This window comes from Mustela nivalis, assembly GCF_964662115.1.
Source record: "Mustela nivalis genome assembly, chromosome: 10".
Taxonomy (NCBI): domain Eukaryota; kingdom Metazoa; phylum Chordata; class Mammalia; order Carnivora; family Mustelidae; genus Mustela; species Mustela nivalis.
The window spans coordinates 10,070,133-10,083,898 of NC_139029.1; the positions used below are offsets into that span (position 1 = coordinate 10,070,133).

At 47.2% G+C, this 13,766-nt stretch overlaps 1 protein-coding gene across 13 annotated transcripts in view; it reads left to right on the top strand.

The window, feature by feature from the left end:
• The window catches only part of FHAD1 (forkhead associated phosphopeptide binding domain 1), a 129,200-nt gene extending 126,434 nt beyond the window's left edge, over nt 1-2,766 (top strand). For 11 of the 13 annotated variants that reach the window (XM_082685439.1, XM_082685435.1, XM_082685437.1 and 8 more), the window contains one exon: nt 1,321-2,766. In XM_082685439.1, the coding sequence (XP_082541565.1) occupies nt 1,321-1,437 (117 nt within the window). In that variant the 3' untranslated portion in view covers nt 1,438-2,766. The remainder of the gene's footprint in view (nt 1-1,320) is intronic. The other 2 variants (XR_014299377.1, XM_082685436.1) reach the window with 2 other exon arrangements.
• Nucleotides 2,767-13,766: the final 11,000 nt, after the last annotated feature.

Genomic DNA, 13,766 nt, shown 5'->3' on the forward strand with positions numbered 1-13,766 from the left:
AATCCACCCAGAGGGAGGCCTGGGAGGCTCAGTCCGTTAAGTGTCTGCCTTGGGTTCAGGTCATGATCCCCGGGGTCCCGGGATCGAGCCCCGCATCGGGCTCCCTGCTCAGTGGGAGCCTGCTTCCCCGTCTGCCTGCCGCTCCCCTTGCTTGTGCGCTCGCTCGCTCGCTCTCACACACAAATAAATAAAATCTTTTAAAAAAATAAATAAAATAAAATCTACCCAGAATCTTCTCTGGGCCCCTGAGGAAGTCAGGATGGATATTCTGGTCCCTGTTTGACAGATGAGGAAACTAAGAGTCATGCAGTAAATGGCTGAGCTCAAACTTGGCAACCCACTAGCCCTCTCCACCATCCCCAGGGGTACCCCCAGGGGTACGAGACTCTGTGACTGGAGTCTGACACTTGCAGGAAGTCGGGCTGGATCTGGAGCCTGCTGGAAAGAAACATGTGAGTTATGATCCCATGAACAGTATGGGCACGTGTGAGAAGGAGACTCTTTTGAGCTGCAACTAAGGGAAACCTGCTCAGAAACAGGGAGGGACGCTTTTATAGGGGGTACAGGAGCCCCTGGCTCATGAAAACAAAGGATTGAAAGTGGTCCTGCCTCTAAAGAGAACTGGTAAGCCCACGGTCCCAGGCATCCCTTCCCTCACACGCACGCGCACGCACAAGCTCACACACCATATACCCTCTCTGGGTCTCCCTGCACCTGCTCATCTCTTCTCTCTCCAGTGATCTCACTGGAAGAGATGACCTCACCATCCCGCCATTTAAAGGACCCGCCCAGGGACCCAGTAGCATCTCAGAGCCTGTAACCCCAAGTCCTGGGCGCGATCATCTGCAAAGCACAGCCTGTGCCAAGCATCCAATCACTTGAGACCAGGGGCAGCATCACATGGGGGGTGGGGGGCAGCCGGGAGGAGGGGCGGTGCTCAGAAAAGGCCTAGATGGAAGACACGCTCAGTAAGAGCTTTCCAGGAGAAAGATACTCTGTTACAATGAATACACCCATCATAAGAAGCGCCTGCTTTCAAAAGCACAAAAATGTAAAAAGGGAAACTTATTTGTGTATCTGGCAGCGTGCTTACCTTTGGGTGATAGTGGTCATTGTGGATCATTTTAGCTTCTTTTTACGCATTTTTCTCTCTCTTCCCCTTCCCTCCTCCTCTCTCTCTATAATTACACATATATATAATTTCTTTTTTACAGCAAACATTTTATTTTGAGTAAAAAAAAAAAACTATCCGAGTGGACCATTTTGGGATCCTGCCACAATTATAGAGTTTGTGCATTTGTTTCTTCTTGCTCATTGAAGGTTGGAACCAGAAAAGCCGCCCCAAAGATGGACCAAGTGAGGGAGATGCCCAAGAGAGACTCATCTAGCAAATCCAGCCAGAGCCTTCTGTTTTCTAAGCCTGGCGACAGGAACTAGAAACGTCATCCTGTCCGGCCCTGCGTGATCCTCCGTGAGTCACGTGTGTGACTCTCGCGTGTCAAAATTCTAAGCCGCTTTCATAGGACTTTAAAGGTTGTTATCCTAGCATGTTGCTAGACCTAGACTGGTGTTCACACAATGCTGTATCACGGAGCATGCAGGGATAGGGGTTCTTTTTAGACTGACTCACGGATGTTTACATCCTCAGGCATATGAAGAATGTACGGTTGAAGCCCAGGCTCCCAGGCTTGGTAGACACGATGATGTGGCGTCACACCTGAGCTGTGGCATACCCACACATCCACCCCCGCGGAGCTGCAAGAAACCCACCACTGGCAAAACCCGAGACGTGTCCTGGGGCCGCCGGATGGAACGGCAACCTCAGGGTGAGGCCGAGGCCATGGTGAAGCACATTTATATCTAAGTTTATTATAATAAATTTAGCACACCTAGTCCTCTTATCGCTTCCGTAATAATGACTGACATTTATGTGGCACTCTGCAGTCTTCAAAATGCTTCTCCCCTAATCCTCCCCCAGACCCTGGGAGGTTAATAGTATTTTGATCCCCATTTTACAGAGGAAGAAGATAAGGCCCAGAAAGGTTAAACTGCCTGTCTAAAATCAGGCAGCTACTAAATTCAAAACTGGGTCCCGAACCCAGTTTCGGACTCCCATCGCCTCCTGCCCATTTGACTGCACGAGGGGAGCAATGACAGCCTCCCGAGGAGGCCGGACCCAAGTACCCAGGCCCGGAAGGAAACGCGCTGTCCAGGTGGACACGCCCTTTCCTCGCCGTGTCTGTAGAGACCCTCCTCCTCCTCTCTCCCCTGTTCTGCTCTCACCCCGTCCACCTGTCCTCTTCCTGCCTTTCTGGTGTGGCCAGGACTGCCGAATGAAATGGGAGGAAGACCCAAAAGTCATGAATATCATTGCTTTTTTATTTTTAAAAAGCCGCAATAAACCTATTTTGCTATTTTAAAACCAAATGGATGCTTTATACTGATTAAAACTAGAAGGAAATAGGAAAAGTTCTTGATGTGGTATCTCATTGAAGGTACATTTTACCCAGGGCTAAGATCTAAAGTCAGTGGGGAAAGTGAGCATTACCTGACCTTAAAAATACTCTTGAGGGGCGCCTGGGTGGCTCAGTGGGTTAAAGCCTCTCTGTCTTCGGCTCAGGTCATGATCCCAGGGTCCTGGGATCGAGCCCCGCATTGGAGTCTCTGCTCAGTGGGGAGAGACTTCCCTTCCTCTCTCTATGTCTGCCTCTCTGCCTACTTGTGATCTCTGTCTGTCAAATAAATAAATAAAATCTTTTAAAAAAATACTTTTGAAAATCCTGGAAAATATCTATAAAGAACATCATGGTATTACCTATACCATACCATATCCCCAAAGTCCAAAACCGCAAGTTTTTCTCCAGCACCAGAAGAGATCACTTAGGTAGGCAGCCATTCAGGTAAGTGGCTCATGTTTGAAAGCCAAATCATGTGGGAAAGGTGGTTTTTTGTTGTATTTTTGCATTTGGATAAGTCAAATACAATGCCCATGTTACTCCACTATATTCTACATCTTCCAAGGACATGTCAATTTTTAAAAAATATTTTATTTGACAGACGGAGCTCACAAGTAGGCAGAGAGGAAGACTGGGGGAGGGAGTGGGGTGGCAAGCAGCTTCCCTGCTGAGCAGAAAGCCCAGTGCCGGGCTCGATCCCAGGATCCTGAGATCACGACCTGAGCCAAAGGCAGAGGCTTAACCCACTGAGCCACCCAGGTGCTCCGGACGTGTCCATTTTTATCCTATTAATGTTATAACCCATGATGGCAATTTCTTCTCACCGCTCCTCCAACTGGGTGTATCATTTTAACGCTGTCTCCTCAGCCACGCCCCCTTTTCCCTGAGAATACACCACCACCTACTCCACCAATCCGGTTTGCCCTACCTCATGCTGCTCTCTTGACCACACCTGATTGGCTGAGCAGTACATACCCAACCCAAACCAGACCAATCAGCTTCCTCTTCTAACTCAAGCTGGGCTAATTAGCGTCTTCGCCCTTGGCATTTGAAAGGTTGCCACTAGGATGCCACGCAGGTATTTGGTGGTCCTGGAGCTGAGAGTCCTGATGCGGTTCCAGGGCTGGGGTGGCTGGTTCCCGCACGTGTGTGCTGGAGAAACAAAAGCCAGTCTTCAGAAAGAGAAGCGCGGGGTAGATACTGCACAAGAAAGACAAGAGACCGGGATTCCCAGAGAACGGTGCAGCACACACTACAAGCCCCTTAGTCAGCACCTTCCTCTACTGTATGGACTGATGCCTAAACGCCTTGATTGCCCGGCCTTCCCTGCCGCTAGAGCTGGCCACGTTACTCGGTTCCTGCCAGTGACATGGAGGCGAAGATGGGGGGAGGGATTACCTTCTGTTACTAGAAGGCAAGTCTTGGAGCACCTGGGTGGTTCTGTGCGTTAAGTGCCCATCTCTTGGCTTCAGCTCAGGTCATGGTCTCAGAATTCTGACATCAAGCTCCCGTGCCCAGCACAGAGTCTGCTTACGATTCTTTCCCCCTCCCTCGCCTTGTCCCTCCCCCTCCCCACACTCGCACTCTCAATCTCTCTCTCTCTCTAAAAGAAATGAATAGGGGCACCTGGGTGGCTCAGTGGGTTAAAGCCTCTGCCTTCGGCTCAGGTCATGATCCCAGGGTCCCGGGATCGAGCCCCACATCGGGCTCTCTGCTCAGCGGGGAGCCTTCTTCCTCCTCTCTGTCTGCATCTCTGCCTACTTGTGATCTCTGTTAAAAAAAAAAAAAAAGATTAAAATAAATGAATAAATAACATCTTTAAGACGAAGAAGAAGAAAAGGAGGAAGAAGAAAGCAAGTCTTCAACAGTAGGAGAAAGTACTTTGCCCTTTGTCCTTTGACCAGACTCCTATTTCACGCCAGGAGCTCAGGCTTGGAGCCGGGGCAGCCGTCCTCAGTATTCCCCAGGCACCGATGGAACTAAAGACATGACAGACCTGGCGGCTGTCTGGCAGCATCCCTGAAATGCCTCCCTCTGTACTTCTTACTGTGTAAAAACCCCTGTTTAACCCACTGTAGCCAGGGGTACCTGTTTATGCTATGGAACAAAGCCCTCAAAATGACCTGGTAACATGCAAGTGATGCAAGATGACAAATATTTAGTATTTCTCATGATCCCACGGCACTTGTACTGGTCTGGGCTGGCTTGGCTGGGGCCGGATGGTTTAAGGTGGCCGGCCGCCTTTGCGTGCCCAGTCACTGGTAAGCAAGTTGGGTTAAGGCAGCGGTTCTCAACCGGGGACAGTTTTGCCTCCCAGGAGACACTCGACAATGTCCAGTCACAGTTTTGGTTGTCACAACTTGGGGGGTGGGGTACTATGATCATCTCATGGATAGAGGCCAAGGATGCTAGCATGCACAGAATACGCTCCCCACAGCAAAAACTCATGTGATCTGGAATGTAAGTAGTACCAAGAATGAGGAATCCTGGCCTAGAGAGGCCTCAGCTGGGACGGTCTGTCTCTGGGAAGCATGGCCTCTCATCACGGAGCAGGCTAGACCAGGCTCCTTCCCAGGGCGGTCTGCTCAGGTGCCCAAGAGCAGCAGGAGAGAACAAGCCCCAACCCACAGACACTTACCAAGTCTCTCAATCTCGCGCTTGTTTTAAAATTTTATTTATTTATTTGACAGAGAGACACACAGCGAGAGAGGAAACACAAGCAGGGGGAGTGGGAGAGGGAGAAGCAGGCTCCCCGCTGAGCAGGGAGCCCGATGCGGGGCTCGATCCCAGAACTCTGGGATCATGACCTGAGCCAAAGGCAGACCCTGCCTTGTGTTTGTTGATATCCCATCAACAAAGCAAATCACGCGGCCAGAGACATTTTGGGAAGGATTCCAAATTTTTACAATCTATCCACGGTCCGTTTTCTGTTATTGGAAGCAGAAGCCTTTCCAAGCGACACAGATGAGTTAGCTGGATTCCCGAGGACTTTCTGCTTCCTAGTTTCTTTCTTTGGGAAGGCCAGTTTCAGTGCCCGCCCCTGGGTTCCACTAGGACACTTTGTATCACTCAAGATTCTTCAGTTGCAAGTAACAGAAACCTCCTGTGGCTCAAAGGCAGTTTATTCAAAGGAAATGAGAAAGCTTAAAGAATTAAAGGACAAGCACAGTTGAAGAGCTCAGGACAGTCAGAAAACGGCTTTCCCTCCCCATACATGCCCCCTTTTCGCTTCCACTGGTTTGACTTTCTGTTATTTGCCACCAAAATGGCCTTTACTAAGACACTGCCTCTCCGGGTAGTTTTGCAAACCTGCCGGCAACCTTTTCCCTGGGTTGGTATCAAGGTACAACAAGGTACCTACGGCCCCCAAGGCCTCCCAATCTTCGGATCCCCCAAGAAGCTAAGACAAACAACTTCCTTCCACCTTTGCCAATGGTGGCCTATTTGGATTCTTGGATTCGTGACTTTGCAGATAAGATGCCCTTCTCTAGCAGCTTGGCACAGACGCCAATGCCTGCTGTTGTGAAAACCAGAGTCATGAGTGTCTGCAGAAAAAAATAGCTTCCAGATCTGCATTCCAAAGTGTGCTCCTGGTAAGCCAGAGTGGTTTCCAATTTTTCTGGGTCTTAGGAATGAAAGCAATACACTAACGATGAGAGGAAACCCAAAACCTGCTAATGCTAATGAATTCCTCTTTGAGCTGAGGCTGTCCTGAAGCAGGAGGTGGGGCACAGGGTGAAGGCAGCCTTGGCCTCATTCCCATCAAGATGTGCTGCCTGCACCCGTGTGCTCAGTGTCCCAGGTTTTGGGGGGTTGATTCGTGGCCTTACATGCCTGGTTTTGTTTTTAAGCCTTTTGCTCCCCAGGAATCCACCACAACGCCTCTGCCTGCACCCTGTGGCGGGAAGACTTTGAAAGCTCCTGTTTTTGAATGTCCTCTCTCTGTAGCACATGACTTCATTCCTAAGACCCTAAGATAATGGAGGCAGAAATTTTAATCTTCTGGCTGACTCTGGTCTATCATCATAGAACTCAGAGGTGACCTTTGGCTGATGAATCACATTTTTTTAGTATAGCTGGCACATCATGTTAGATCAATCTCAGGTGTACAACATACTGATGTGACAAGGTCTATCCATTATGCCTGTGTTCACTGCAAGTGTAGCCGCCACCTGTCGCCATATGTCACTATTACCTTATCAGTGACTGTACTCCCTATGCTGTGCCTTTTATTCCCACGACTTATTCAGTCCATAAGTGGATGCCTGGATCTCTCACTCCCCTTCCGCCATCTTGTTCAACCTCCCACCCACTTCCCTCTGCCAACCGTCAGCTTGTTCTCTGTATTTATAAGGCTGATTCTGCTTTTTTTGTTTTCTTTGGGGGGGGTTCTGTGTTTATTTGGGATTTTTGGTTTTTTTATTCATTTGTTTGTTTTTAGGCTCCACTATTGAGTGAAATCATATGTTTTTTTTTTCTTTCTCAGTCTGACTTATTTCACTTAGCATAACACCCTCTAGGTCCATCCATGTTGTCTCAAACGGCATGGTCTCATCCTTTTCACAGCTGCATAATATTCCATTGTTTATACACATGCCACATCTTTCTCATCCATTTGTCTATTAATGAACACTTAGGTTGTTCTATATCTCGGCTATTATAAATAATGCTGCAATAAACATAGGAGTACTAATATTTTTTGAACTAGTGTCTTCATTTCCTTGGGGTAGGTACTCAGTAGTGGAATTTTTGGATTTTACTGTTTTCCACAGCAGCTGCACCAGTTTGCATTCTCACCAATGACGTACCAAGGTTCCTTTTCCTCCTCACCAATATTTATCATTTCTTGCCTTGTTTTATTTTATTCATTCAAACAGGTGCCAAGTGATATCTCATTTTGGTTTTGATTTGCATTTCCCTGAGGATGAGTGATGTTGAGCACCTTTTTAAGGGTCTGTTAGTCAACTCTATGTCTTCTTTGGAAAAATGTCTGCTCGGGTCCTCTGCATTTTTTAATTTTATAGGGTTTTTTGTTTGTTGGTTGGTTGGTTGGTTGGTTGGTGTTGAGTTGTATGAATTCTTTACATATTTTGGATACTAACCCTTTAAATGATGGGTCGTTTGCAAATATCTTTTCCCAACCAGTAGGTTGCCTTTTTGTTCTGTTGATTGGTTCCTCCACTGTGCAGAAGCTTTTTATTTTGATGTAGTCCCCATAATTCACTTTTGCTTCTGTTTCCTTGCCTCTGGAGATGTATCTAGAAAGATGTTACTATGGAAGATGTCAGAGAAATTATTGGCTGTGCCCTCTTCTAAGATTTTTATGGTTTCGGGTCTCACATTTAGGTCTTTATTTCATTTTGAGTTACTTTTGTGTCAGGTGTTAAATGGTGGTCCAGTTTCATTCTTTGGCATGTAGCTGTCTGGTTTTCCCAGCACCATTTATTGAAGAGATTATCTTTTCCCTTTGGATATTCTTGCTTTTTTGACATAGATCAATTGACCATTTAATTGTGGATTTATTTCTGGGCTCTCTAGTCTAGTCTATTCTGTTGATTATGGGTCTGTTTTTTGTGCCAGCAACACACTGTTTTGATTACTACAGCTTTGTAATATGGTCTGAAATCTGGGATTGGGTTACCTCTAGCTTTATTTTTCTTAAGATTGCTTTGGCTTTTAGGGGTCTTCTGTGGTTCCATGAAAATTTTAGTATTATTTGTCCTAGTTTTGTGAAAAATGCTGTTGGTATTTTGATAGGGACTGCGTCGAATCTGTAGAGTGTTTTGGGAAACACGGACATTTTAACAATATGTGTTCTTCCCGTCCGTGAGCATGGAATAGCCTTGCGTCATCTTCAATTTCTTTCTTTGGTGTTTTATAGTTTTCAGAATATAGGTCTCTCACTTCTTTGGTTACATGTATTCCTAGGTATTTTATTGCTTTTGCTGCAGTTATAAATGGTTTGTTTTCTTAATTTCTCTTTCTGACTGAAAAATCACTTTTATGGTTTGAACCATAATGAACCATGAATGAACCAGCCATTCATTCAGGCAACAAATACCAGATACCTACTATGTGCCAAAGACTAATGATACTGTGCTGGACCTCATGGCCTTGACCTCTGCTCCGCTTTCATGTTCCGATCTGCTGCTCTCCTGGAAAGGAGCTGGATTCATTAATTCACTGGGTATGTTGCGTGGGAGAGTTCACCTTTGATGCTCACATCCGCCTTTTGGGCTTTCTAAGGGATTACTGCTGGGCATTCTGTAGAGAGCGCTGCATGCAGCAGTGGTGACCCTCTTCTGGAAGTTTCTTTGTCCCTCTCAACGGTTGAAGTTTGATAGTTAATAATAGCAAACTTTTTATAGTGTCCTTGCCGAACATCAAATACCCACTATGCCAAGCACAGTCCAGACACGATCCCACTTCGCCCTCACTCTGTGTATCACTCCTGCGTCACCTGTGAAAGCCATGAGTAGGTAAGGAACTTGCCCACGAGCAAGAGCGTCAGAACTCAGACTTCTTACCCTTAACTTCTCTACTGGATCACTTTCCTCTGGGAAATCCAGAAGCCAGCTGGTTATTTACGACTCGATGAGGATAGGATTGGCACACTTTTTCTACAAAGGGCCAGAGAGTAAAAACCATTTTCTTATAAAGAGCCATTCATTCACCTCAGGGACCATGGGATCTCTGTCACCGCTACTCAAGTCTGGCACTGTAGCATAATATCTAAAGAAATGAGCATAGCTGTGTCTTAATAAAACTTTATTTATAATGACAGTGGTGGGGCGCCTGGGTGGCTCAGTCAGTCAAACATCGACTCTTGATTGTGGCTCAGGTCCGAATTTCAGGGTCATGAGATCCAGCGCCGTATGCTAAATAAAATCTTTAAGGGAAAAGTGTCAGTGGGCCAGATTTGCTAGTCCCTCTGTTCAACGCTCACCGACACCAGATTATTAAGATCTGCACGGCTATTGCCTGCCACCTGGCTCCCAGGAAGTCACACCATCATCATCACCATCACGGAAAGCATTTTGAGCTTTGCTATGCACCACGCACAACACTAAACACTTTACACAAATTTTCTCCTTTTATCATCTCAAGGACCGTGGGAGGAGATATTTCCTGTCATTTTACAGACAGAACAAGGGAGGCTAGAAGGGTAGAGTAACTTACCGAAGGTCACCTCACTGGGATTTTCAAACCCAGTTCCTAAAGGCCAAACCACATCACCTTTCGCCACCAGTACCCTGCAGCTAGAGAGAAAGGAGTTTTGCTGGTGAGGCCAGAAAGCCTGCTGTCTGCAGGACCGAAACTGAAAGAACCACATGTTCAGGACACAGCCCTTGCTCCAGGCATTTGGGTTTCCCGGCCCCTTCTTGAGAGACTCGCCTGCTTCCCTCAGTTGATATGTTAGGTCTGGTGTCCTTGCCCTAACTACTGTGCTCTCTCTCTCTCTCTCTCTCAGTTGCCGTTGCCAGCTTTCCTCTGCACGGTGCTAACTTCACAATTCCCCTCCCCAGTTTCCCAAATCCTCGGTGTCCCTGCAGTGGTCCCACGCTGTGCTGATCGGTCCCTTCCAATTTGTTTCTTCCACCTTGTCTGCTGAGCAGAGACCTGCTAAATGACCTCCAAGCCACACTGATGCCCAAGGACCAGCAGGTCGCCTGGCCCCAATTCCTATCTGATACCGCTGATGCTGTCCTCAGCAGAGTAGGGGACAGACACTCGAGAGCCTTGTTTTTAAGAGCTCCTGTTAACTTCTGTGTTGAGTCATGTCGGTGCAAAGAGGTGTCATTTTAGCAGCTTCTCTTTCTTGGCAGTGACCTTGAGACCTAAAAATGGGCCACCAGATGCTCGAGAGGGGCCACTGAGAAAATACCTAGTCCATCCCGAGCCCTTGGGCAGCGCAGACCATCATGCATTCATTCCACAAGGATTTCTCCAGCAGTACCTTGGACCCCGGACGACCCTGGGTACTAAGGAGCCAAAGTGGACCCGGACAGACAGGTCCTTTCCTCCAGGAAGTTGTCTCAGGAGTAGGAAGGGGAAAAGGGGTTTTCGATATTTTATGAAGAGCTTCTCTGGGTTGTAGTAAGTGCTGAGTCCCAGCGTTGGTAGTAAGTGCTACAGACTAGCTATGACAGCTGTCCTTTCTCTGTCCCCCAGCATGGGGTCCAGCAAATCTCAAACTGGCTAGTGCTGCTCCTCCTGCCCCTCCGTCTTAGCCCTTGACCAGAAGAAGTCCAGGACCAGAGCCCCATTCCCAAAATACGTGATAAATACATCTTGGCTGCCTGGATGCAGATTCACAAAGTTTTCACCAAAGTAGGACGAAAGTCAAAATCAGCAGCCCATACAATTACCATCTTTGAGAAGGGTCCAGGAGGACACTAGGCTTGCAGCATTGCCAGAGTATAAGCCACAAAACACACACACATATTTTGAGAGTTTGAAATAGGGTTAACACGAAGGCCTGTCCGGTGTTCAAGGTGGACACTGAACTGCCTGGGGTTTCACAGAAGCAGGAAACCTGTTCCGTTTGTTTGTGTGTTTTTTCCCAGCCTGCGCAGCTGGGCATCCGTAACTATTCTGAAAGACGATCTTGGTTTTCAAATAGATCGATCACATCCGAGATAACCACAAAAAGAGAGCTCTACAGATAGACAGGTTGGGTCCTAATGACCTACAAATGGGTCTACCCACAGCTGGTGTCCGATGCCCCTGTCCTCCGCAGCCCCGGGAGCACCTGTTTCAAATGCCCTCCCAGTCCCGACCCCACAGTGTGTCCTGTATACAGCTTCCAGACTTTGTAGGAGGCAAGAAAGCCCCTGAGACCAACCAGGCTGTGACCCCATTCTCTGCCCTCACTCCTCCCAATCACTCAAATGAGTATTTGGGCTGTTCCTGAACCTTGACCTCAGTGTATCTTTCTCAATCCATCAAGGGTTTCCTGATGCTTTTGGAGCGTTTGTGATGATTAATTAGTACGCAGGTATTTATAAAGTGCTAAGTGAGTGGTGCGGTTTATGAGTCAACGTTATCTCTGACAGCCTCCCTAATTCCTCCCCAGCATCTCAGGCTTCAGGGACCACCCAGCTCTGCGAGGCTCTGGAATGCCTCTCCTTGTCCACTCCATACTGGCCCCCCAAACCCAAAAGATCCTCCCAACCCTTTCCCATTTCTCCCCCACTCTTCTTCCAAGTGCTGTTGTTTTTCTTAATATTACTGGGCCCCTCCCCGAGAGATAGTTACACAAGTCTCTGTGGGAGGAAGAAGAGAAACATAAGTCAATGGTGACTAAGTCTGCCTCACTCCCTTGCCGCTGGAATATTGTCAGAGTTGGCTCTGGCTCACCATGCCTCTGTAAAAATCCTTTGCGGAGGGTGTGATTTTCCTGAAGATCATTCTTTCCACATGACCAAATGCTGTAATATGTAACCAGTCCAGATTATTTCCTTCTGCCCAAATCCATGCTTGGGGCACAGTATTCAGGGTCATTCAGAAATGATTCTCCCTGGGGCACCTGGGTGGCTCAGCGGGTTAAAGCCTCTGTCTTGGGCTCAGGTCATGATCTCAAGGTCCTGGGTTAGAGCCCCACATGGGGCTCTCTGCTCAGCAGGGAGCCTGCTTCCTCCTCTCTCTCTGCCTGCTGCTCTGCCTACTTGTGATCTCTGTCTGTCAAATAAATAAATAAAATCTTAAAAAAAAAAAAAAAGAAATGTTAAGTGTTCCTCTTGAAAAAAAAAAAAAAAAAAGAAAGAAAGAAAAAAGAAATAATTCCCCCTAACAAACAGGCAACTGTTCCTGGCAACTGTTCCTGGAAGGTTCACCATCAGGGCTCATGGGCTATCCCCGCCTCTCCTCCTCCCCTGCTTCACTTCTGAATAGGTTCCCTTTCCTCAAGTCCAGCAGCCAGGAACAAGTTCAAGTAAAAGACAGCCCCCGGCATGCATCTCAGGGGTTAGCAGATCGACAGCTAGGTCTACAGGCAGGGCCCAGAAATAGAGGCAGAGAACGGAGCGTCATGGGCTCTCATCCTGTCTTAAACCCCAAGAACCTGTGAGAAAATCAGCCCAAGAAGTGTTAACAGGGCTCACCCATGAGGGCAGCATTTCCTGAGCTCTGCCTGAGTATAACCCAGCAACAAGAATTGGGCAATCTGTTCCCCTTCTAGAAGATGCAATAGGTGTGCTGCCTGGGTGGCTCAGTTGGTTAAGTGTTGGCCTTAAGCATCAGCCTTCAGCTCAAGTCATGATCCCTGGGGTCCCCGGATCCAGTCCCATGTTGCGCTCCCTGCTCAGCAGGGACCCTGCTTCTCCCCATGCTTATGCTCTCTCTCTTTCTCCAATAAAATAAATAAAATCTTAAAAAAAAAAAAATAAGACGCAATAGGTGAACCAGGATTCCCCAACTGTGTCATGGAACCTCCCCAGCCTCCTGAGTGCTGTGCCCGCATCAGCCAAAGGGGTAAGTAACCGGGGAGTTTGATAGACACAGCCCACCTGAATAATGCAAACCAAAACCGTATCTGGTTTTCACATATATGGAAAGTTGTTTTTTAAGAAGGCAAACCCCCACATAATCTCATTACTATTAAAAGTTTGCTCCCACATCAAGGAGATCCAAAGCATAATGAAGGCAGCCCTATTTCACGCAGGCGCATTCTAAATCGTAGGTTGGGGCAGGTTGAGGTTCACCAGATCTTTAAAAGTAGGACAAGCCAACTCCATGCTCAGCGTGGGGCCCGATGCAGGGTTCAATCCCATGACCCCAAGATCATGACCTCAGCCAAAATCAAGTGTGGGGAGCTGCACCACCTGAGCCACCCAGACATCCCTGGCAGACAGAATTTTTAAGGTTTCCATCTACACCTCATCCCTAGTCTTTTGCATTCAATAAAAAAACAGACTATTTTACTTCTCTTGGGTCCTTCAAGACCACATACGCGTGATACAGACACCAGCCTTTTGCAACTAGCTGAACCAAACTGCCCAAGACAAACAGAAACTTAATTCTGAGGTTAAAAAAAAAAAAAAAAAATCATGCCATTTAAGCCGAACATCTTTATTAGACTCAAAAACACTCTCAAAAATAAGTTAACGAAAACATCACATTTTCCGAAACCTAAAGTGATTTTTGTCCCTCCATTTCATTCCTTTTAAAATACGTTTTAAATTAATTTAACAATTTTCTTGAACTATAGCAAACGGACAAATACCAATGAGGATCCTGCTCTATGCAAATCAGTCTGTAACAGCTTGCTGGCTTTACATTCTCAAGCGCTCTCTGCCTCAGACCAAGGGA